This window comes from Nicotiana sylvestris, chromosome 5 (assembly GCF_000393655.2).
Source record: "Nicotiana sylvestris chromosome 5, ASM39365v2, whole genome shotgun sequence".
NCBI classification, from domain to species: domain Eukaryota; kingdom Viridiplantae; phylum Streptophyta; class Magnoliopsida; order Solanales; family Solanaceae; genus Nicotiana; species Nicotiana sylvestris.
The window spans coordinates 63,272,509-63,298,516 of NC_091061.1; the positions used below are offsets into that span (position 1 = coordinate 63,272,509).

The following is a 26,008-nucleotide window of genomic DNA, read 5'->3' on the forward strand; positions in this document are numbered from 1 at the left end:
ATTGACACTCCTATGGATTGCCAGAATGCCTGAGCTATCTTGCATTCCCAGAAGATGTGGTATATAGATTCAGTGTTATCCTTATATATTGGGCAGTTTGGATTTATATTGATACCAATTTTAGCTAGGTAGCCTCTTGTTGGAAGTCTTTTATGGTAGAGTTTCCAAATGAAAAACTTGATCTTGTTAGGACAATTGAGTTCCTAGATCCATTTAAAGGTAAGGGTATGAGGTGTTTGCTTCATCCAGAACCTATTATAGCTGCAAAGAGAAGTATAAAAGAATCTTTTAACTCCTCTCTAAACGGCTATCAAACGACCCCTATTGTGAGCAGGTGTGGTAAATGGAATGCGTTAATTTCGAAAACATAGAAGATAAATAAATTAATATACCCTTGTACAGTCATAAGAAATTAAAAATCAATAAAACATTACATGTATGATAGAAACTGTCGGCATATAGGTTATTGTGTTGTCTTAGCATAAATCAATTTGTTGCATGTTAAAGCTATAAAAAACAGCTCAGGGGATTACATTTTCTGTAAGTTTTAATATCTATTCCATATAGAAAACTAATAAATACTTGTGTATGTACTTTATAAAGGTTGTCGCCAAATAGAAGTGGACTGCAATTCATGCGCATTATCCGCTCATCTCAGAGGCGGATTCAGGATTTAAATCCTATAGAGTTAAGCTTTAAAATTTCTACTCTGCATAAAAAATTATAGATTCAATTGAACCGTTGGTAATATGCTAGGTCCGCCCCTGACTCATCTATGCGATAGTCATAAAAGAAGTTAGTTTTGAAAGGACTTTTAAATGCACTTTTGTGGAGAAAATAACTACCACAAAAATGGTTATAGATTCTAGCAAATAATTGCAATTCCTCTAAAGAATTATCAATCGGGCAAATGATATTAAACTGCAATGTATGTGCATTATTTCTTGGCGTATGTGAAAACGTGTTGAAATTTTTTTGTTTCTACATCTATCTCGATATTAAACTTCGTTTGTTTGTCAAACAGAAAATTAATCTAGTAATTTGCACTATGCAAAAGTCAAGAAAATTAATTTTGGGTGTGAAAGAAATTAAATTTATGAAATGTGACTGGCGGGAGATTTATAGATATCAGTGTAAAGAATAGCAGAAGAAGAATATTATTTGGAGACCTTCTGCTAGCCCAAGATCGTTAACTAAGATTGGAGGATTCAACTAAAGAATAGAAAGCTTGAAAAGAGAAGATAGATTTTAGATAGGAGAACTTGTTTTGGAAAGAAGACTTTCTTGATTTTTGGCTTGCTTACAAATGCCTAAGACCACCCCTATTTATACTTCTCTAAGGATGGTTCTAGATAATATTCTAGAACATGTACAAGAAAATCTAGTGAACCTTATCTTTCCATAATACTCTAGAATATCTAGATGTCTCTAATATATAACCTTATCTTCCCACAACATTCTAGAACATCTAGATATGTCTACTAAATATTAAGGATACTTCATTAGGACATTCTAGAGAATTCTATATTTTTCCAAAAAATCACTTTACTTTATTTTTCTCACACTCCCCCTTAAAGTGATTTTTTGGAAGTTATCCACGCTTGTCGTGGAAGAACTCAACCGATTCTCTAGGACGTGTCTTGATGAAGATCTCAGCACTATTTTTCTGGCTCGTCTTGCTTCCCCAAATACTGAAGGTTCTTCAATTGGTCTTGCAAAAGAACATGAGTATGTGCTGACGAAATTTTCATCTCTGAAACGAGCTGGCTTAACAATAGTTCGTTTTGGTCTTCCCCGAACCACATGAATCATCTTTTTGTTGAGTTTCATGTAGTTGAGTTCTCGGGCTCCCCCTTTCTCTTAGCTCCTCAACAACTGTATTATCTAAAGAAGTACTTGTGATAGGCAGATTTGATGCTTCAGGGTTCATGGGTTTATAACCTGCCCCTTCTTGCACAACTCCATAATACAAAAAGACTTCGTCGAATATGACATCCCTTGAAACGACAAAGAGATGACTTTTACGATCCATGCACTTCCATCCCTTTTTCCTTTCATCATATCCGACAAAGATGCATTTCCTTGCCTTGGCATCTAACTTGCTCCGTTGAGAATTCGGAATGTGAACATAACAAATAGAACCAAAAACCCTGAGGTGTTTCACGCTAGGTTTTTCTCCAAACATTAATTCATAGGGAGACTTCATATTATTTGGAGAAAGCGGCATCCTGTTAGTTACGTATGCTGCATATTTCATACCTTCTGCCCGCAAGGCTTTAGTAAAATTCTTGGCATGAAGCCAACTCTTACATGTCTCAGTTAAGTGTCGGATCTTACTTTCAGCCACTCTATTTTGTTGTGGCGTATCAACGCATGTCAGCTCTCTTTTAATGTCATGCTAACGACAAAAGGAAAGAAACTCATCTGATGTAAACTCATCGCCATTATTAGTTCGTAGCCGCCTTATTCTGGAATCCAGTTCACTTTCAACAGTTTCTTTGAACTCCACAAACTTACTGAAAACTTCTGACTTGTGCTTCACAAAATAAATCCAAATGAATCTAGTAAAATCATCAATGAAAATTAGCATATAAGAGTAGCCTGAAAATGAAGGAGTTCTCGTTAGCCCCATCAAGTCACTGTGAATAAGTTCTAGTGGGTCATTGCACCTTGACAAGGATTTGTCAAATGGAAGACGATGTGCCTTTCCATATTGACATCTTTCACAAACCTCTCCTCCATCAAAATTTCTTAAGTTAGGCAAACCTTTTACTAGATTCAACTTTACCATGGCTTTTAATTTATCCATGCTTAGATGTCCAAGTCTAGCATGCCAAAGATGTGTATTATCATTGCTAATCAGCTTCTCAATATATGAATTAAAGGCAGATAAGACATATAAATCGTTAACTCTCTTACCTGAGTGAACGATATCTGCCTTGAGTACCTTGATATTTCGGAGGAACTTCACATCACGTAGGCCAAATAGCAAATAGTTTCCAGCATCTACAATATTTGCAACTGAAAATAGATTTTTCTTCATACCTGGAACGTGAAAGACATTGTTGAGGGTGATAGTGTCTTTTTGCTTCTCGTTGATCACAACAGTGCCACATTATGGACTGTATTATCTGTTGTAACAATGACATCATATCCGTTGTATTCGCTAAAGGTAGAGAATTTGGATTGATCTCCAGTGAGATGGTGCCCACATCCTGAATCCACGATCCAGTCTCTTTCAAAGTTTATGGAAGCCATGGCATTTATTACTCGAGTCTCCGTTGTGAAGCACTTCCCCCAGTCTTCTTCTTTTTCTTCTTCTTCAGCAACTTCCTCGATTTGAGCTATATTGCTCTCTTTGGCTTGACAATATCTTTTTATGTGCCCGACTTTGCCACAACGGTAACATTTTAAAGGCTTTTTACCATTGCTAGAAGACTCCCCCTTCTTTCCTGGCGAGCTCGAACCACTTGAGGATTGAAAGTGCATGCTATCTCTTAATTTCCCTTTAAAGTTCCTCTTATCGGCGACAAGAGCATTTCCTTCCCCTTCTTTGATAGATACACCAGCCATCTGTTTGGCTAATAGCTCTTGTGATGATAACAAATTCTCAAATTCTTCCAAAGATGGTTGTTGAACCCATCCTTGAATAGATGTAATAAAGGGAATATATTCTGGCTTTAATCCACTAATAATAATTCTTCTTATTCGTGCTTCAGAGATAGCCTCATCCGGATTCAATAGAGAAATTTTAGAACACAGATCTTTAACCTTCAAAAAATACTCGGTGATCGAGAGATTACCTTGAGTGGTGTTAGCTAACTCATTCTCCAAAATCTGTAGCCGAGCTTCATCCTTCTTGTTGAACAGTTGATTGAAGGTCCTCCATATTTCATGAGCTGATTTACACCTTATAATATGATCAAATAAATTATGAGAGATGGACCTCTTTAGGATAAACTCCGCCTTAGCATTAATCTGCTTCCACTTCTTACGTGCATTGCTATTTCCCGATGCGTCAGTAGGAGGACTTATGTTACTCCCATTGACAACTTCCCACAAATCCTCACCAACAAGGTATGACTCCATACAAGTCTTCCATACCTTGTAGTTGGACTGGTTCAATAACTCAATCCCCAGTCCATTAGCACGACCACCCAAATCCATTTAGAGAAACCAGTTGAATCAACCACTAACCCGACCTTGAAATCCAAAAGCCGACTTATGGCTCTGATACCATGTAAAGAATAGCAGAAGAAGAATATTATTTGGAGACCTTCTGCTAACCCAAGATCGTTAACTAAGATTGAAGGATTCAACTAAAGAAGAGGAAGCTTGAAAAGAGAAGATAGATTTTAGATAGGAGAACTTGTTTTGGAAAGAAGGCTTTCTTGAGTTTTGGCTTGCTTACAAATGCCTAAGACCACCCCTATTTATACTTCTCTAAGGATGGTTCTAGATAATATTCTAGAACATGTACAAGAAAAATCTAGTGAACCTTATCTTTCCATAATACTCTAGAATATCTAGATGTCTCTAATATATAACCTTATCTTCTCACAACATTCTAGAACATCTAGATATGTCTACTAAATATCAAGGATACTTCATTAGGACATTCTAGAGAATTCTATATTTTTTCAAAAATTCACTCTACTTTATTTTTCTCACAATCAGGAGCATCAGTTGTACTTAACATTTTTTTTTTGAAAATAAGGATAATATTGCATTAATACTAAGATGGTTCAGATGATATATTGCCCATACAAGTGTCGTGTAGGACACTTTAGTTAGCTAGACTAGCTATCGTATTACAAGCATCATACGTAATTTGTTTAACAAAACATATAGATCCTTCCTTATCCTTTCGTAATTATTGCATTACAAAAAAAGGTGGGCTTGCTACCCGATAAGGTTTGTCTAGGATAGGCAGTTTCAACACTTCCTTGGCTAACAGGTGTGTTGTAGCATTTCCTTGGAGGAAATTATGCCTGATGATCATTTCTCGCCCTTGGAGCATTAACGACCTGTACTAAAGAAAGATAGAGTTAGAAGTGTTTGATTCCAAAAGTAGTAGTTTCACTGCTTCTGTTGCGTCTGATTCGATTTATAGTGAAAATAGGTTGAGATCTATGGCTAGCTTCAGTCCCTCTTGTATGGCAAGAGTCTCAGCTTGTAATGCGTTGGCAGCGTGGATATTTTTTTGAAATCCTGCCAACCATGTCCCGTTGTTATTCCTGAATATTCCTCCTAAACCTGCATGCATGTTAGTTGTACTTAACATTATTAGACAACTTATAAGTTGACCCATTGTTTTCACTTTTCTGTTGGACCAATCATTCCCCGTAAAAATCTTACTCTTCCTTAATATTTCTATTTTTTTGTATTTATTACTTTTTTATTTATATATATAAAAATTATGGACCAAGTGGAAGTGGAAATCAATTGCATTTCATAACTGCCTGATGATGTACTGTCAAACCTCTCTATAACAGTCTCGTTTGTTCCGGTTTTTTGATGTTATAGCAAATTGCTGTTATAGAAAACATATATTATAATAGAACATGAGAATGAGATTTAGTTCCAGAAAAATTTGGCTTTTATAGAAAAGTGTTGTTATATAAGGATGTTGTTATAGCTAGAGAGGTCTGACTGTATTGGTTTTCTGGAGCATAGTTTTATCAAATTCAACACTTTCTTTACAACAATATTAATTGTTGGGTTGGTGCACAACAATTAATATGAATAATTTTATCACGAGCGCGCGCGCACACGCAAACACACACACACACATACACACACACACACACATATATATATATATATATACTCCCTTCGTTCACTTTTACTTATCCAATATTCTAAAAATAGATTTTCACTTTTACTTGTCACTTTTCGCATATCAAAAGAAGACAATTTCTTCTTTACTATTATACCCACAATATTAATTACCCTTTTTAAATTATTTTCCCAAATCCATTGAAAATATGCATCAATTAATATGGGTATCATGGTAAATTATGCACTTCATTTATTATTTTTAAGGGGTGTGCAAAGTCTATAATAGATAAGTAAAAGTGAACGAAGGGAGTATAAAGCAATTGATTGAACATCTATTTAATTTAGGACTATTGAAAATCGAACCGTAGCCATTAACCGAACCGAATGACTTATTGGCTTGTTGGTATCGGGTTATCGGGGTAATGGATGGTGAACGGATTGAGATTTTATAATTAACGGCTTAATGGTTTGGGGGCGAATTATTTAATTTTTTAATCGGATAAACCGTTAGCCCATTAAGAATTTTTATATTTACATTTTTACCTCCTTATGAATGACAATATGTGCATCTTTGTTACGTAGTTGGTTTTTTCCAGAGAAAGTCATGACCTCTATGAATATTAATTGATTATGTTCTTTTTATCTATCAGGGAAAATGTGAGATGCGTTAATATTGTCCTTTTTATTACATGATAGAATAAAGTAAAAAAAGGCAATAAATCTGACGGAAAGATTGCACGTAATGATTAGCACATGAATATGAAGGTAAGATTACACATAAAAATTAGCCTTGCATTCATGATTAACATAACAAGAAAGATATTTCAAATGCAAACTATTACTATCGACCACAACATACAACCTAACTAGAATTGATCGTCGTTATGCATTCGCTAACTTCGCCAAAATTACCATGTGTAATATATTTAGATCAAGAGTATCTTCAACCTTTTCCAAAGAAAGACCACCCTTCTGCATGTTAATATTATAAAGCACATGCACATCTCCAGGTTATAGTATGCAAAGAAAATGCCATCTAAAGTAAAGACAAATCGGTGCTGAATAAACATACCGCTAGCACCTCATGTACAACTCCAATGACAGCATCATCATTGGAGTTACATAACATTGACCAAGATATCAGGCAAGAGCCAAGGACCTTTGGTATCCCCACCTACTATTACAGAGTGATCCACTATTATTGGAAATTGAATATACCATTATTAACAACTTCTTTAGATGACTAGGATTGTTCAAAAATTTCTATTTGGTTTAGCCGATAAACCGCCCGATAACCGTTAAGCCGATATCAATCCGCTCGTTATCTTATTAGATGGCTAGCGGATAACTATATTTATAATCCGATAACTGATAAGTTGAACCCTTAAGCGTAATTATCCACTCGATTCGCCAGATAAGCACCCCTAATTTAATTTTAAAAAAATTCAGAAAATTAAAAGCATTTAATAGCAAGTGGATGAAAAGCCATTTCTATTTTCATGGAAATTGGGAGCTTTCAATTGTCATTGGACTTTGGAGAACGAAAGTAAGAGGACTTATCATTGTCATGTTTTTAGTACTACGAAATGAGTAGATTTGTCCTTGGAAAGCGGGAAACTTGAATTCTCTAAATTTAAACTTTTTTTTTTTTCTGGAGTGTTTTTAATTTTATGGAGGGGATATGGACCTGAGAATGCAATGTGACACTTGCAGTTTTGTCAGAATATATGGTTACAAAATAAAAATAAATCTTCAGTAGCATATTATAATCGTGTGTTTCGTTGCTGGATTGGAATACCAGTGTTAAGATTTTTCTGAAGGGCTATTACGGTAATCTAACAATTTAGGAATTCGATTGGAAAAATGACACTGTATAATCGGTCTCAAAATAATAGCAAAAAATATATACTTTTTGTATATCTTTTGTATATATATACATTGTGTATGTCAATAGTTTCTGACGCGGGCTAAAAATGGAAAAAACATTTCTTGATGGGATTTACTTACTCGTCATTCGTCTGTTTCAATTTATTTAAAGTCCTTGAACTAATATACTTCAAAAAGAAATATTAGGATTGAAATAATCGCATGTCATGCGAAAACTAATAAAGCAAACTTTGAGCGATGATAAACTAGACACCAACAAAAAATATACTAAAAGAGATACAAACATTTAACGTGATTCGATCAATTGATCTATGTCCACATGCGGAGATGAGCAATCCACTAAAAGAGAGTATAAATATTAAAAGAACAACCTCACAAAGAGGCAAAAACAAATAGGAGGCTAACATTTGTCACGAATTTCTCCCCATAAACAAGACTCTCAAACTCTTTAAGGCTACATTATGGATGCTAATAAATGAGAAGGAATGATCCTTAATTTATAGAAGTTTAAACTTCTTCCAAGAAAAATGACTAGCCAAATACGAGAGATTTATTATTTCCTTCTAGGAAAAGAAAATTCCAATTATGGTAAACAAATTGCTCTTTCCTTCGAGAGAAGTTTTTTTTTTAAATTTAATAAGAAAATCAGGACAAACGCCTTACAAAAAAAGACTTAATTCTTTACAAAAATAGTTAGTGTACCCTCTTCTATACATTCTAATCCCTGTTTCTTGGTGGTTGCTACAAGACTTGTCTTTGGAAAAAAAAAAAAAAACAAATCTCTTTGCCAAATATTCTGCTAGGATGGCAATGGAGGCAGGGCGAGTAGGGCAAACTTTAAATAGAGCGATGCAGGAAAAGATTTTAACAGGGTAGGGCAGGACAAAATATTATTTCTGAAAATTTTTAATAGGGCAGGATATGGTAGAGCACATTACGGGTTAATAGTTGGGTCGGGTAAAAAATAGGTTGACCCGCCTACTTTTATTCTTTTCCCCTAATTCGCACTTTAAATCCGACTCAAACCCTCAGTTCTCCAAATGCTCTTCCTCCCAAGAACCCTCAAACCCTCCGTTCTCCAAAAATTCTTCTTTCTCGGGGCTCCGGACAAAGTCTTCACCAGCAATTATCAAGTAATGCTCTCAAATTCTTACTCTCAACTTCTCTTTCTCCATAAAAAATATAATTATTATGTGCCTGGCTAGTGTATACGTTTCAATATTGAGCACAATGCAGCAGAAACTTATCCTTCAATTAGTTTTGTGTTTATTTTCCTTAACATCGATTGATTGTTGCTTCGATTTCTCACAGCAACCCTACAGGCTAACAGAAAAACAGCTATTAGTTAACCGTGCTAAATGTGAATAAAGTACTACTTTTGCTGCTAGAATAGAAAATTCATAACAGATTAATCCTGAATGAGTTAACTTATTAACATCTATTAGTAAATTCAACTTACACAGAAGCTGAAACTTATCCTGTAATATTCATGGTAAAGTTTTAAGAGAACTACACTTGTTGACAGAGGCAAATGTAGAAGGTTGACTATGGGTTCAATTGAACCCATTAAAATTATAAAAATAATAGATATGAATCCATAACTTTAAAAATATAATGTGTTCAATGCTAATATCTTAAAAATTAAACCCATAAAATATAAATCCTGGATCCGCCTCTGCTTGTTGACAATTGAAAGCTCAACTTTCTAAATTGCATGAGTCGCACAAGAAGAGAAGACTGCGAATAAATATACTATATAGTAGGAGTGGCAAATGGGCGGGTTGGGCTGAATTTGGGTGGGTTAGGCTGAATTTGGGCGGGTCAAGATGGGTTAGGTCAATAAATGGGTCATTGCCCAACCTAGTCTAAAATGTACTTGGGCTAAGATGGGCTAAACAATAGGTCATAACCCAACCCGCTCAACTTGACCCATGTTTTAGAACCATGCTCATCTTGCATAAAAAAAGTCTTTTACCTTAAAATGTGTAAGTCGGAAATTTTTTTGGGGGTGGGGTGGGTCGGTGATGTAGAAAAACGAAAAAAAACAGAAAATAGAAAATTAAAAATAAAAAAAATGTAATTTTTTTTTGAAATACAAAAAAAAAGTAATTTTTTTTTGAGGGGGGGGGATTTTTGGGGGGGGGGGGGGTGAGGGAGGTGGTGCAGAAAAAAAAAACAAAAAAAAAAAGTAAAAAATTCCTAATTGGGAGGGGAGGGGAGGGGGGGGGCAGGGTGGGTGGATGATGCAAAAAAACAAAAGAACATAAAATTAAAAATACAAAAAAAGAAAAGTAAAATTGGGGTAACTAAATAAATTTCTATATAAGTTGGGTTGCGATATTTTTTGTTTTGGGTGAGTTTCATCAGTTGTATTTGGGCTGCTTAATGGGTCAGAATGAACTATAAAATATAATGGGAGCCCAAATTGACCCATGAGCTAAAATATTTGTAACCCAACCCATTAATCTCTGGGCGAGTTGGGTGGGTTAAATGGGTTTGGGCTCAAATTGCCACCCCTAATATATAGTTACTGCAAGAGCGGTGGAACAACGTGGAAATGAACAGGATATAATCTGAAAGTTAAATTTGTCAAGTTAGATGTAAACAAGTCATGGAGACATGTATTCTGATTTACTACTGACAACCAAACAGGGTGTTTGCTTTCTTGGTAGTATGCATAGAGGAATTCTGAGTACCTTGCTTGAGCACAAGTGATTGTAACTTTTGCATAAAGGGAACTGCTTCCATTGGTTTACTTGATCTTGTTGCATTGTTTGGGTGAATTGTATGAAGTCTTGGTTGATTAGCTTCAATGAGGGAAATCTGAGTACCTTGTTACTACTGGTGCTAAATTATTAAGTCGTTCACTAGTTCATGACTGCTTCTATAATTCTTGGTGCTGATTTGCCTACATTTTTTTCCTAAACTGGTTGTATTGTATTAAGGCACTAAGAGGTCGTTTGGTGGAGAAAATAATGCATGCATTATCTTTGTGTATTAGTAATGCTTTGTTTGGTACACTTTTTCAACCTATGTATAACTAATACAAGCATTAGTTATTCACTCTATTTGGTATTATACTATGTATAGTTAATGCATAGAAAACCATGACATTAGTTATACAAAGGCTATTAATGCATGCATTAGCATGGTTAAAGACAAAATTATTCTTAAAGTCCCTTAAGTTAAAGAATATGGAGGACATTTTTGTAAACAATTAAATTTCATAAAAATTATGCAATGCATTTTAATTTTTAATACACCACATCAAACAATGCATAAGAAATAATCTCTGTATAACTAACTAATGCATGCATTATTAATCTATGCATTACTAATCCATGCATTACTAATGCACCTTATTTAGCATTATTCTTATACGCCCTACCAAACGACCCTAAGTGTGGGGTGGCACTTGTCAAACTTGTTCAGTAGCCTGTCATCGGTGCTTTAAACAGGGGCTATATAATCTTGATGTGTTTCTCCTAGCCTACCCTCAACTGAATGTGCTATGTTTTGTGCATAATGACTTGATTCAATGACATCTTACTGTTTTTGCCTACTTGTGGATTGTATTGGATTCTTAAAGAGCATGTTTGGAAGTCACATTGGAATTGAATTTGAGTGTAATTGAGTGTAATTATACAATTTGGTATTTTTGTCTGGCCAAATAATTATTTGGTCAGCATGGAATTGAGTGTTATTAAGAAGATGTAATTATACTATTTAATTCTCAAGGGGAATGTGAGAATTTGTGGTAATTACACTATATAATTACAGTAATGTAACTTTTCTATTTTTTTTTATTCTTATACCAAAGCAATTTTATTCTTATTCTTACTCTTCTTCATTAGTTCTTCTTTATTACGAGCCCAGGATCGAAAACATGTATTACATTAAAGTTGTAACTGAGTCCGGGTTCACTCCCCATAGTTGGTTTGACAATTTATCACTTCCTTTATCTGTTTAATCTAACACAAATTTATCATTTGTATTGAATTAATCTGCATATCCTTAAAATCACTTATAAATTTAATTATTATCCATCTTTGAGAGTAAATAGTTTGGCGCTCACCGTGGGGCTAAGGATAATAGTGACAATTTGATACAAATTTTCATAACACACCCTGCTTTACTCTTGTTATTTGAGATCTTAATTTCAGGAAAACTTAAGGATGTCAAACTCTCAAATTGCTCACTTAAATGTTGTTGCTGAATCTGGCCACCACAGCGGGAACAACAATATAGTGCCCAGCAACGAGGTTCACCCTGCTGACCCAACGGGGCTTTGGTCTCAGACTCAATCGATTCCAACTCCCATGTGGCCATCAAAGCTAACTTTCCCACCGACCCGGAACACATCATTCGCGGGGGAGCTAGGTCGGTAGCCAGGGATACGCACGACAGTGAAGGCTATTGGATCAACTTGTGGGTGATCTACAAAATGTTACAGGCTTAACAGGAAGCGATAGCCGAGTTACAGAACCAACGTTGGGCCCGCAACAGAGTTAAGCCCGAACCATCCTAGGAAAACACTCGCAGAAATGAACCAGTCATAGAAAGTCCGAGTGAAGCTGAACCTAGGACCAACCTCGAGATAATAAAGATGCTCGAGGAATTGACGAAACGAGTATAATCGTTTGAAAAGAAAATTGAAGCTAACGACAAAAAAGTGGAAACCTATAACTCCACGGTCGATCAAATCTTAGGAGCACTCCCGATACTGAAAGGCTTGGATTCCAAGAATTTTGTCCAAAAGCCTTTCCCTCCGAGCGTAGCTCCGAAGCCGATTCCGAAGAAGTTTCGTATGCCTGAAATTCTGAAGTATAATGGAACGAATGATCAAAATGAACACGTGACTTTCTACACGTGCGTCATCAATGGGAATGGCTTGGAGGATGATGAGATCGAATCCGTTCTGCTGAATAAGTTCGGGGAGACCTTGTCAAAGAGAGCTGTGATATGGTATCACAACTTACCCCTAATTCTATTGACTCGTTTGCTATAGTTGCAGATGACTTTGTAAAAGCGCATGCCAGGGCCATCAAGGTCGAGACCGAGTCAGACCTTTTCAAGATAAAGCAAAGAGATAACGAGATGCTCAGAAAATTCCTTTCAAGGTTTCAAATAGAACGGATGGATCTGCCCCCGGTCGCGGACGATTGGGCCGTTCAGGCATTCACCCAAGGACTCAACCCTCAAAGATCATTGTCTTCCCAGCAGTTGAAACAAAACTTGGTAGAATACCCGGCGGTAACTTGGGCCGACGTCCATAACAAGTACCAATCAAAAATCAGAGTTGAAGACGAAGCTCGGGACCCCTTCCGGGTTCGTGTATCCCGTCAGAACTAGTGATATATCCAAAAGAATCGTTGACTATGAACCAAGATCGAATAGAGATTGATATCAACCTTATAACGGAGATCGAAGAACTAATGGGTCCGGACGCAATCCTGCAAGGAATGGAAAAAGGAACGATCGAGGCCACAATAGTCAGGGACTCATGAGCAAGAACGATTTCGATAGGCCACTCGGAGCCAGAGAGGCACCAAAGTTATCGGAGTATAACTTCAATGTCGATGCTGCCAACATCATATCCGCCATCGGATGCATCAAAAACACCAAGTGGCCTCGACCATTGTAGTTTGATCCTGCCTTGAGGGACCCCAACCTAATGTGTAAATATCATGCCGTTCACGACCATGGAACCAAAGACTACCAACAACTGAGAGAAGAAGTAGCCTGGTTATTCAACAACGAACACCTTCGAGAATTCATAAATGATCGATCCAAAAGTCACTTCAAGAATAGGGACGCCAACAAGCAGATCGAGTAAGAGGAATCTCAACATGTCATTAACATGATCATCGTTGGATTTGACATCCCCCAAGGGACGATGTTAAACTGCAGTAAAGTATCCATTACAAGGGAAAACCGGGTTCAGGATTATGTACCAGAGGGAACCGTATCTTTCAACGATGAGGACGCTGAAGGCATCGTGCACCCACACAATGATGCACTGGTATTATCTGTACTCATCAGTAAATCTCGAGTTAAATGTGTGTTAATTGATCCAGGTAGCTCGGCCAATATCATCAAATCGAGGGTCGTGGAACAGCTAGGTCTACAAGACCAAATAGTGCCTGCAGTCCGGGTCTTAAATGGATTCAACATGGCATGCGACACCACTAAAGGGGAAATAACCCTACCGATAAACACCGTCAGAACTATTCAGAAAACAAAGTTTTGCGTAATCGAATGAGATATGAGATACAATGCTTTATTCGGGAGGTCGTGTATTCACAACATGAGGGCAATACCCTTGATACTACATCAGGCATTGAAATTTCCCACACCGGGAGGGATCAAAACAATTTATAGGGAACAATTGGCCGTAAAAGAAATGTTCGCGACCGATGAGGTGGTCCCGATGTCTGCACTCTCGACATCAAAGAACTTGAGTTGTGTTGCCAAGGGAGAAACCAAATAGCAATCACCGACATCGGCACCGACTAAACCAGAAAAGCAGGAGACAGGCAATGATGGCGATTACGGAGTCCCTAAGTCTTTCATATTCCCTGATGATTCCAATGCCACTAAGTCTATGGTCGAAGAGCTGAAGCAAGTCAGATTGATCGAGCACCTGCCCGATTGGAATGTATACCAAGTCACGGGGCTAACTCCCGAGCTCAGGAAAAAACTTATTGAATTCCTTATAGCTAACATAGATTGTTTCGCTTTGTCCCATCTTTACATGACAGGGATTCCGCCGGAAATAACTACTCACAAGCTGAGCTTGGATCTGAAGTTTCACCCGATTAAACAGAAGAGAAGGCCTCAGTCCGAATTCAAGCCTGCATTCATCAAAGACGAGATATCCAAACTCCTTAAAATAGGTTCCATTTAGGAAGTTAAATATCCAGATTGGTTAGCAAACGTAGTGGTAGTGCCTAAAAAGGGAAATAAATTAAGAACATGTGTAGATTACAAACACTTGAACAAGGCGTACCCTAAAGAATCTTTTCCTTTGCCAGCGATCGATGCGACGGTCGGCCACGAGATACTCAGCTTTCTTGATGCTTATTCTGGGTACAATTAGATCCGGATGGACCCGGGTGACCAAAAAGACTTCCTTCATAACTAAATACAGAACCTATTGTTATAACGTAATGTCGTACGAACTAAAAAATGTTGGCGCCACTTACCAATGCCCAGTAAATTGGATGTTCGAAGAGCAAATAGGAAACTCATTGGAGGTTTACATTGACAACATGTTAATTAAGTCCTTACGAGCAGAGGACCATTTGAAACATTTGCAGGAAACCTTCAACATACTGAAGAAATACAATATGAAGCTGAACCTGTAGAAATGCACATTCGGAGTCGGGTCCGGGATGTTACTTGGATTCATGTTGTCCAACCGGGGAATCAAGATCAATTCCGACAAAATCAAGTCCCTAGAAGACATCACCATGGTGGACAATGTCAAGGACGTTCAAAGACTAACTAGGCGCATATCCACCTTGGGTCAGTTCATTTCCAGGTCCTCCGATAAGAGGCATCGGTTGTTCTCGTTATTGAAGAAGAAGAATAACTTTTCGTGGACTCCGGAGTGCCAACAAGCTTTGGAAGAACTCAAACGCTACATTTCGAGTCCGCTTTACTTCATACTCCGTAGGTAGATGAGCAATTGTACCTCTATTTAGCGGTATCTGAGATAGCGGTAAGTGGAGTCTTGGTCCAGGAAGAAGAAGGTATGCAATTACTTACAAGATTCTAGGCGAGGCCGAAACGAGGTATCCTCACTTGGAGAAATTGGCGCTCACTTTGCTAAGTGCCTCTAGGAAGTTAAGGCCATATTTTCAATGCCATCCCATATGTGTCGTGACTACTTACCCATTGAGGAACATAATGCACAAACCCGAGCTCTTAGGATGGTTGGCCAAATGGGCCGGAGAAATAAGTGGGTATGATATTGAATATCGACCCTGAATCGCCATCAAATCTTAAATTTTGGCAGACTTCGTGGACGACTTCACACCGGCCTTAATACCCGAAGTCGAAAAGGAATTGTTGTTAATCTCGAGGACCTCGTCGGGGATCTGGACCCTCTATACGGATGGTTCTTTGAACGCAAAGAGGTTCGGACTCGACATCGTGTTGAAACCGTCCACAGGTAACATAATTAGGAAATCTATTAGAACTGTGAAATTGACTAACAATTGTGAGCATATGATTTTTGTCCTATGTGAATTACTACAAAATTCAAGAAAAACAATTTTTTCCATTTTTTACAATTCTATAGAATTTTGTGGGAATTTGTGCTAGTTGTTTGCATTTCTGTGCATGTTTATTTTTTCTTAAAATCATGAAAATACCAAAAATACCATGCATTGCATTTATGTTTCATTTTTATATTTTTAAGATTAATTAGTAAATTAGTTGTTTTATTTAAAAAATAAAAATCACAAAAGTGGCTTACTTTTGCATTTTTAGCCTTTTAATTTTAAATTAGTAATTTAGGAGTAATTAATTTTTGGTAAATATTATATTAGATAATCAACTTATTTTTGTCAAATTAATTATTTTAGGAGTTTAATTCAGGTTTTAATTAATTTAAAAAGGAAAAGAAAAAAACAATTGAAAAAAAAGGAAGAAGAGAATTAGGAAAAAGGGGGTTGTTTAAATTGAGCTCAACTCCCCACCCAAATGAACTCCAAACCCGGGCCCAATGCTCTATACCCGATCCAATTTCCTCCATGTTAGTTGAACGACGTCATTTCCCCCCTTAAAATCCCAGCCGTTGATCTCCATTGATCAAACGGTTGGGAATTAAGGTTCCCTTTGATATTTAACTGTCTGAACCCAAGGCATCCCCCATTCCACTTCCCCCTCATTCCTCATCTCTAAGTTCAGAGACTGAAAACCCTAGCCGCTGCCCTAAAGTTCCCCACCGTCTCCGTCGGCGGCGACGTCTCAGACCATCCCAAACACCACCAATTTAACACCCCGGAATCCCCTTTATCTCCTCATCCCAAATTTCTCCTTCAAATCATCATCAAGCCGTTTGAATTTTAGATTGAAGATCGGATCCCAAACCCTAATCCCTTCAAACACCCCCAAATTGATGCAAGGCGACCCTGTCCCCTCATCGCCCAAATCCATCACCAAAATTCCCCAAAACACTTTCAAGCACCCCCAATTTTGGATCTGAAAATTGAAAAACAAAACCCTAGTTTCTGCTGAGACTGTTTCTTCACCTTTCGAAGTTCAATATGGCTCAAGACTAGTGTTAACCAAGAGTTCTCATCCGGAGCCCTTGATTAACACGAGTTTTGGTTCGATTTTGAGAGCCAGCTACGTTGGTCAATCACTGCTTCTCCGCCTTCTGGGCCATTGCTTGGATTCCATTACCAAGCCACTTTCCGGTTAGCCCATATCTCATCATTTCCTCTTTACCTTTGCTATATTTGCCTCCTGACTCTGGCTTCATTTCGACCATTTGCTTGATTATTTGTTTCTGCTATGTGTTTGTTCAAGTCAGTAGGTTAATTTCTTTTTTGTTTCTTTGATTAAGTTAGATCTCTGTTGGGATAGTTTAAATGTTACCAATCTGTCTAGTTTTACTGTTCTATTAGGTTCCCTATTCTTCTCTTTTCCTTTTTTTTCTTTAACCAATTATATCTTAAATTAATCAGTATTTTTAAGTTCATTACTTTTGGGTTTTAATTGGTTAAGTTCATGTTTACTGTTAATTTAAGTTCTTTTTGGTTTTGGTTTAATTGTTCATTTCTTTACTGGTTTGATGTCGTCTTATGGTAAGCCAGACCTAGACATTAGAAGCCTGCTCGTTTGGGCCCAAGTTTGGGAATCAGATGGCCTGCATTGGTTTAGGCTAGGAAGGTAATTATAGGGGTGTCAGGGGTTAATTTGGGTATTTGGGGTTTGAGGGAATATTTTTCTGTTGGGGGAAGCTTCTAGAGGATAAGGTTGGGGCTGGTTTGTTAAGAGAAGGGAGGTTTCAGATATATTTGAAGGGTTAAAAAGGGTAAAATAACTAAGAATAAGGGGTAGAAGGGGAATTAGAAAACCAGGCTAGGGCTGCCTTAGAAGTGCCTATTTAAGGACTCTTTCCCTTCATTTTTTTGGGAGAGACATTGGAACCGATAGAAAATATACAAAATTTCTGCATTGTGTGAGAGAGTTGAGTGGTTTTTCACTTCTGATTTTCCTTCCTGAAAGAAAAAACACACTCTGAAGTTCTTCTTTTACGGATTTCTGATTTCAATATGGGTTTGAGCTGAAGCTGTTTGCTAGCTGATCATTTGCTGCTTCTTTGCTTGCTTTGCTTCACTGAACTTCTTTGTTTTCTTCACTTTGCTCTTGGTTTCCAGGTATTTTCTCGGATTGTGATGACTGCTGAAGTACAGAAGTATTTTGATATACGTAGTTGTAATGAAAATGTTAATGAATGAATCAAGGACTATCAGTTCCTCCTATATGTATTTTCTTGAATTTCTATGTCTATTCTTAGTTTATTTTCTTTCAGCTTATATGGTTATTATGGGATTTGTTGAATGAACAATGGTTTAGGAAGAATTTCATAGGTATTAGGATCTAAACTAGTTTAGTTTCATAAACTGGTCACTTGGTTGGATCAGTAGTTGATTTTTGTATTTTTCTTTCATATTTAAGGTTGTTAATTTAGATATCATGTTAACATTGGCTATTGAAACTTCATGGTTTAGTCATTTAATTTTAGCAATGTTAGCTGGTTGTTAAAACTGCATAGTTTGGTCATCTAATTTTAGCAATGTTAGAGTACTTGATTGATGCAAGAATTAGTATGTTATAAAAGGAGTAGCTCTGGATCCATGTTCAACTCTCTATTATTTGTAAGCTGGGGTTTAAATCAGATTCACAATCTGTTGCTCATCTTTAGTTCTTGTGTTGTGTTTTTTTCCCGTAAATTCTTAAGGGGATTGGGCTTAGCCTGGGCCCATACGGGGCAGCCTGCTGAGAAATGGGCTCTTCATGCTTGTTTTGTTGCTATCGTTCATTGTGCCCAATTCTGAGCCATATTGTACCCAACATGATTTAATTTATTACATTTTGTATTTGGGCTTCTCTAATACATGAGGACGGTATGGCCATTCTTGACCCAATGTTGGGCTTCATGTTGAGCCCAGCCTTCTCTTGTGTTCTGTTCTGAAAGCTTTAAACGACATTGGGCCTATCTCTGGCCCAAGACCCTTTCAAGTGATTAAAATAATCAGTCTTATCCCGCGTGGATTTACAACTAATAAGGGTAAATTGAACCTTAATTTAGAGTAGACCCAACATCTTGGACCTTTTTAATTAAGTATTGTCCTCCACAAATAGATTGAGGTGTGCCATTTAATTAAATCGCCTATGGCCCTCACAAATACTTTAATTAGATATTAGAACGAATATTCGTAGAAAGACTTAGGCGCATTTAAAATACAATTGTGATTGTGGACACGTTCGCGTGACATACTTACGATTCTAAAAACTAATTCGGGGTATGCATTCGCGCAACTCCGATAAAATCTTCTCAATAATAAAATGGGTTTTCATAGGCTACTAATTTAATTTAGTTCATATAGTCCGAGGTGTGCCATCAAATTTAATCATTCATGGCTCTCGTATTAATCTTATGACTTAGATATAAAAATGACAAATGCTCGTAGTTGCGTTAGGCCCGTTTAATATATCATTGTGATTATGGACACGTTCACGTGACATGATTACGATTTCTAAAAAACAAAACTGGAGTATGCGTTCGTGCAACTTCGGCCAAACTTTCTTAATAATAATAAAGCGTTATTAATCATGGACACGTTCGCGTGACATGATTTTTTGACGCGCCAAACAAATGGGTACACGTACGCGTGACCCGTTTCAAGATAATTTCTTAATTAAAAAAGGCAAATATACATAGGTTCTAAAATGAGTAATTAAACAATTTGATTAAGCCAACTATGATCAAAGCGACCGTGCTAGAACCACAGAACTCAGGAATGCCTAACACCTTCTCCCGGGTTAACAGAATTCCTTACCCGGATTTCTGTGTTCGCAGACCGTAAATAGAGTCAAATTTCCTCGACTCGGGATTTTAAACCGGTGACTTGGGACACCATAAATTATCCCAAGTGGAGACTCTGATGTTTAAGTAAATAATCTCATTTCGATTGTCACTTAAATTGGAAAAGACTCTCTTCTACCCTTTCGGGGGTGGTAAATAGGAGGTGTGACAATAATAAAGCCAAGTATGAGGCCATTAGTGCAGGTCTCGAACTGGATAAAAGCCTGGGGGCCGAGGTGATCGAAGCTAAATGTGATTCCCTCATTGTGATAAATCAAGTCAACGGGACGTTCGAAGTGAAAGAGGAATGAATGCGAAGATACTTGGATAAACTATAGGCAACATTATATCGATTCTAGGAGTGGACCCTGCAATATATACCCCGGGATCAAAACAGCGAAGCTGACGCTCTAGCGAACAAGGGGTCATCGGTTGATGACGATGAATTCAGCTTGGGAACGGTCATCCAACTCATGAAATCGGTAGTGGAAGAAGGCCATGCCAAGATGAACTCGACAAGCTTAGCCTGGGATTGGAGAAACAAGTATATATATTACTTGAAGACAGGGAAGCTGCCCTCGGATCCTAAAGAATCGAGAGCTCTATCCACGAAGGCGGCCAGATTCAGCCCGTCCGAGGATAACACCCTGTTCAGAAGAATGTTCGACGGCCCACTCGCCATATGTCTGCGATCGGGAGACACCGAATATGTTTTGAGTGAAGTTCAAGAAGGAACTTGCGGGAACCATTCGAGGGCCGAATCGTTGGTTAGCACAATAAGAGCTGGCTACTACTGGATCAACATGGAGAAAGATGTGAAGGAATTCGTACGGAAATGTGACGGCTATGAGAGGCACACACGGATGATCCATCAGGCCGGGGAGCTACTGTATTCATTCCTGTTGCCTTGGCTATTGATGAAATGGGGAATGAACATCGTCGGTTCCCTGCCATGGGCACCCAGTAAGGCTCAATTTATATTATTTATGACTGACTATTTTTCTAAATGGGTTGAAGCTCAGGCATTTGAGAAAGTCAAGGAAAAAGAAGTTATTAATTTTATTTGGGACCACATAATATGTTGGTTCGGGATGCTTGCCGAGATCGCATGTGACAACGGGAAGCAGTTCATCGGCAGTAAGGTAAGCAAATTTTTCGAGGGCCATAAGATCAAAAGGATCCTGTCAACACCCTGTATCCTTGTGGGAACGGGCAGGTGGAGTCTACAAACAATATCATACACCAAAACCTTCAGAAAAGGTTGACCTAATCCAAAAGAAAATGGAAGGAAATTTTGCCCAAAGTCTTGTAGGCATATCGTACAACCTCAAAGTCGAGTACCCGGGTCACCCCATTTTTGTTGGTCTACGGTGCCAAAGTGCTTATACTGATCTAGGTAGGAGAACTGAGTTTTAAGTTCCAATATGCTACTGAAGAGTCAAATGGTGAGGCCATGAGCACGAGCCCCAAACTTTTGAATGAGAGGAGTGAGGCCGCCCTTGTCCGGTTAGCTATCCAGAAACAACGGATTGAAAGGTATTACAATCGGAGAGCCAACCTATAACACTTTAATATCGGGGACTTGGTGTTAAGAAAGGTGACACTGAACACCCGAAACCCGAACGAAGGGAAGCTGGGACCAAATTAGGAAGGTCCATATTGAATTGTCGAGATTATCGGTAAAGGTTCATACAAACTCGAAGTAGGGAACGGTGAGCAGCTACCGAACAACTGGAACGTAACCCACTTAAAATGATACTACTACTAAGGTACATCCCCATCATTTTTTTTCTTTTTTATTGTTACATAAATTGCGAAATAGACTAACACTTGCAGGAAACAGCCAAAGGATAATGTAGTTATTAGGCCTGAAAGCACGCGATGCACTCTTTTTCCCTTGAACCGGTTTTATCCCAAATGGATTTTCTGCAAGGTTTTTAACGAGGCAACTGCGGGCCATCACCCTCGGGTAACGATTTTTAGCAAGGAAAGAAACTTTGTGCTTGAACAGTCTAGGCTTGGTGGATAGGATTGTAAGGGACAAACGATCAAATGAACTGTTCCTGCATAGACCACCTAAGTCAAAACACGAAGCTTGTACACACTTACAATCTTGTATATCACGCACATAAATGAAAGAAAGTTTCTACCTTACAGATATATATTTTGTCCCTTAAGACTATTACATTTTGTTGCTTAAGGATATCAAGCCCAAGGGACGCCTCTATCCGGATCCAATAGATCACCCCACTCGGGGACTGTCATCCAAGACAAACTCGGACGGTTAGGGCTATCGAAGCCCGGAGGCATAAAAGCCTATTATGAAGTGCCTAAACTTAAAAGGCTATGGCCACCCCCACTTGGGGATTGTCGCCAAGACAAGCTCGGACAACTCGGGCTATCGAAGCCTGGAGGTACAAAGCCTATTAGGCAGTGCCTGATCTTAAAAGGCTACAGCCACCCCAAAAATGGCTCAAAGACGTTCGAAGCCCGTAATAAAAAACATAAAGCCTTCAAAATTCCAAACCAATTCAAATGTTACCCTCGACAAAATTATAGCCAAAAATATCTAAACAAGAACTTTGGGGAAGGCTTCCGGTTATACCGAGCCCCCACGAGTTTCAAATATAACTTACATCATGAACAAGTCTTGCCCGAACCTCCTAACAATGACTTATTACTACGTTTAATTTTGTGCTAAAGCACTTGAAATCTTTGCAATTACAAAAAGATGCTAAAAACAGTGACTCAAAATTTATTGAAAGGGAAAAAAGACTTTATATACATTCTAAAATGTCTTTACAAAGGACAACAAAAACAGCCTCAACAAATGTACAAAATACAAAAACAAAGAAGAAATTCCTAAGGCACCTACGCCCGATCTTCACAAAAACCTGCCTCGTTACCAGAGCCGTCGGGGTCTTCTCCATCTTCGGGTTCATAGGAGCCTTTAGATCCTTCTTCACCCTTGGGTTTAGCCAACTTCTTGGCCTCAACCTCGAGCCTTTTGCCTCTCCTCAGGCATGGATTTCCTCGAGAGTCTCCCTCCGAGACAACCACTTTACGTACTCAACTGTGACTTTTAGGCGGGCCTCGGCTGACTCAACATCGTCCCTTTTACTGGGCCACCATCTCTTCAACATCAGCCCTGGTTGTTTCCGTCTCGGATCTCATTATTTCTAGCTCATTGCCAAAGGCATCTCATTCAGCAATGCCGAGCCCAGTTGAGTTTGGAGGTCCTCAATTTGTCGAGTCCGTGCTTCGCCCTTCTCTTTTTCCACTCGGAGTTGGACCTCTATCGATGCCAGCTGCTCCCTAGCGGTATCCTTCTCCGAAGCCAGCCAGTCCATTTTTCCCTTCCAAACATCGGCCATGGCCTGGACCTCGTTCATTTTAGCCCGGAGTTGGTCGATCCGGTCAATCTTTTGCTGGACCTGCAAGGTTTGATCGTTAGTCGCCGTGTCCAAGTCATTATCGCTAACCTTGAAAATCTTTACCTATCTGATAAATCAGTCTGCTCCTTCTGAGCCGCATCTAACTTGTCCCGAAGATTCTTGACGGCCCCTTTGTGCTGCTCGCTGAGAATCTTATACATGTCTCTTTTCTCAGCAAGCTCCCTGGTCTCGGCCTCGAGCTGGTTAATCTCAGCCCGGTATCAAAGAAAACTTTTGTATACGGCCAAAATCGTGGAGTTCGACTTTGGGGCTACTATAGCACTCTACGAGAAGCTCGAAGCAGAATTTGAAGTGTGACCCCGAGGTGCGTCCCTCGAGGGAGCATATCGAAAGTTCACTATGGTCAATCTCGGAGCAGTACAAATCGATGATCACCATGGGAAGGCAGGAAAGCTCCCAAGGACACGTGGTTAGAGCTAACCAGGTCTGCAAGAATAGTACAAATCCGTACCGAGCCATTATACAACTGTACCAATAACATTTCCTCGTCATTATTAGACATGTACTATATTGGGATTACCCCTCCTATATAAAGATGACCTTTATCATTTTGTAACATACATGAACATTGAATACAACAGAACATTCTCTGCTTTTCTTGCCTAAACGTGTCCAACAATTACTCTACAGGTTTATTACTTGTTCATTTATTGTTCTTCATTTATTGCCTATCATTAACCGCAAAAGGATATCTTAGAATCCGTCGATATCATTGTTTCTTCGTCAATTGTCCATCACTAACTGCCTTAACTAGACCTCGAGGCCCCCTGTTCCAGCCAGCTCGAGGCCCAGTCTTGCGACAACATGGTTTGCATATCTTATTCTCTTTACTTACACTTAGTATCTATTGCCTAACAACTAGTATTAAAATAAATCACATATTTTTAGAACCACAAAATCAAATATAATTGTTAATACCATTTTCAAGGTAAATAGTTTGGCGCCCACCGTGGGGCTAAAAATAATAGTGATTGTTTTGGTGCTAGTTTTCTGATAACACACGTTATTCTTCATACTTTTTCTTGTCAAAGAATTTTTGATTTCAGGCAAAAATATTTCTAGAACACAAAATGTACCTGCTCATGACGTTGAAGGACTTGGAGAAAATAACGACATAGGTCTCGGTGTACCGCTTGTAAACCCTGAGGGAGTGACAAACGAGGAACCAGTTGATATTAGCTCCCACAACGCTCTAAACATGGAAGTAGGCGCAAACCCTGTAAGGAATGGACGCATGGAAGCCCAGGCTGGAGGCCAAGAAGCACGAGGAATGGAAGAATGAGGAGTCAATCTCCAAGTGATATTCGAGATGCTGCAAGCTCAGCAAGTCGCCATCGCTCAAATTCAAAGTCAGAACAAAACCCTTAACACCGCTAAACCAGTAAACATGCAGCACAAACCAGTGCTAGAAAGACTCAATAAAAGCGGCTCGAGGACTAACCCCGCAATCATGAAAATGCTCGAGGAATTGACTAAAAGAATCGTGTCAGGAGAAAAGAAGATAGAGGCTAACGATAAAAAGGTGGAGACATATAACTGGAGGGTCGATTAGATCCCGGGCGCACCCCCGATTCTGAAGGGTGTAGTTTCAAAGAAGTTCGTGCAGAAACCATTCTCGTCAAGTGCGGCTCCAAAGCCTATCTTGAAGAAATTCAAAATGCCTGATATCCCGAAGTATAACGGGAACACGGGCCCTAATAAGCACATTACCGCTTATACTTGTGCTGTAAAAGGGAATGCCTTAAAGGATGATGAGATTGAATCCGTCTTGCTGAAGAAATTTGGAAAAACATTGTCGAAGGGGGCCATGATGTGGTATCACAACCTACCCCCGAACTCGATGGATTTGTTTGCCATGTTGGCAGATGTTTTTGTGAAGACACATGCCATTGCCATCAAGGTTGCTACAAGGAAGTTTGACGTCTTCAATATCAAACAAAGGGAGAATGAGATGCTGAGGGAATTCGTATCTCGCTTCCAGATGGAGAGAATGGAATTACCACCGATCTCCGATGACTGGGCAGTGCAGGCATTCACTCAGGGCTTGAGCGAACGAAACTCGATAGCTTCAAAGCAGCTAAAGCAAAATTTGATCGAATATCCCGCCGTGACTTGGGAAGATGTACACAACAGATATCAATCGAAGATTAGGGTCGAGGACAACAAATTAGGAGCCCCCTCGAGCTCAGTATATCCTAGCAGGCTCTTAACAAAGGAACAAAGGTTTACAGATGGGGAGTCAAGGCCAAACAAAGAAAGATACCATCCATATGTAGAAGATCAAAGAAATGCCCCGAGGCATAGTGCACCTCAAGGGAATCGAAGGACAGATCGAGGTCAGAATTCCCGGGGACTCATGAGTAAATTCGGGTTCGATACGCACACTTTGGCCGGTGGAGGCACCCCGTTTATTTGAGTACAACTTCAACGTTGATGTCTCTGATATCGTATCGTCCATATATAAAATCAAAGATACCAGGTGGCCAAAACCCATACTGTTATATCCTTCACATAGGAACACTAACTTGGTATGTAAATATCACGGCACTCACAGTCATAGGACTGAGGATTGCAGACAACTTCGAGAGGAGGTAGCCCGACTGATCAGCGAAGGGCACCTTCGAGAGTTCCTCAGCGACCGAGATAAAAACCAATTTCGGGAAAGAGAGGCGAACAGGAAGAATGAACCAGAAGAACTGCAGCACGTCATCCACATGATCATTGGAAAGGGTCGACGCCCCACAAGGACTCGTTGTCAAGCGAACGAAAACATCCATCT

At 38.8% G+C, this 26,008-nt stretch overlaps 1 protein-coding gene and 1 long non-coding RNA gene across 2 annotated transcripts; both read left to right on the forward strand.

The window, feature by feature from the left end:
- The first annotated feature begins 8,678 nt into the window (after positions 1-8,678).
- LOC104237921 (uncharacterized) lies at positions 8,679-18,455 on the forward strand. The gene is made up of 2 exons (XR_713778.2): positions 8,679-8,801; positions 18,063-18,455. It is a non-coding gene; the product is annotated as an uncharacterized lncRNA (long non-coding RNA).
- A 6,431-nt stretch (positions 18,456-24,886) lies between these two features.
- Positions 24,887-25,645, forward strand: LOC138868743 (uncharacterized). The gene has a single exon (XM_070146310.1). The coding sequence runs from the start codon at positions 24,887-24,889 to the stop codon at positions 25,643-25,645; it is 759 nt and encodes a 252-aa protein (XP_070002411.1).
- The last annotated feature ends 363 nt before the right edge of the window (positions 25,646-26,008 follow it).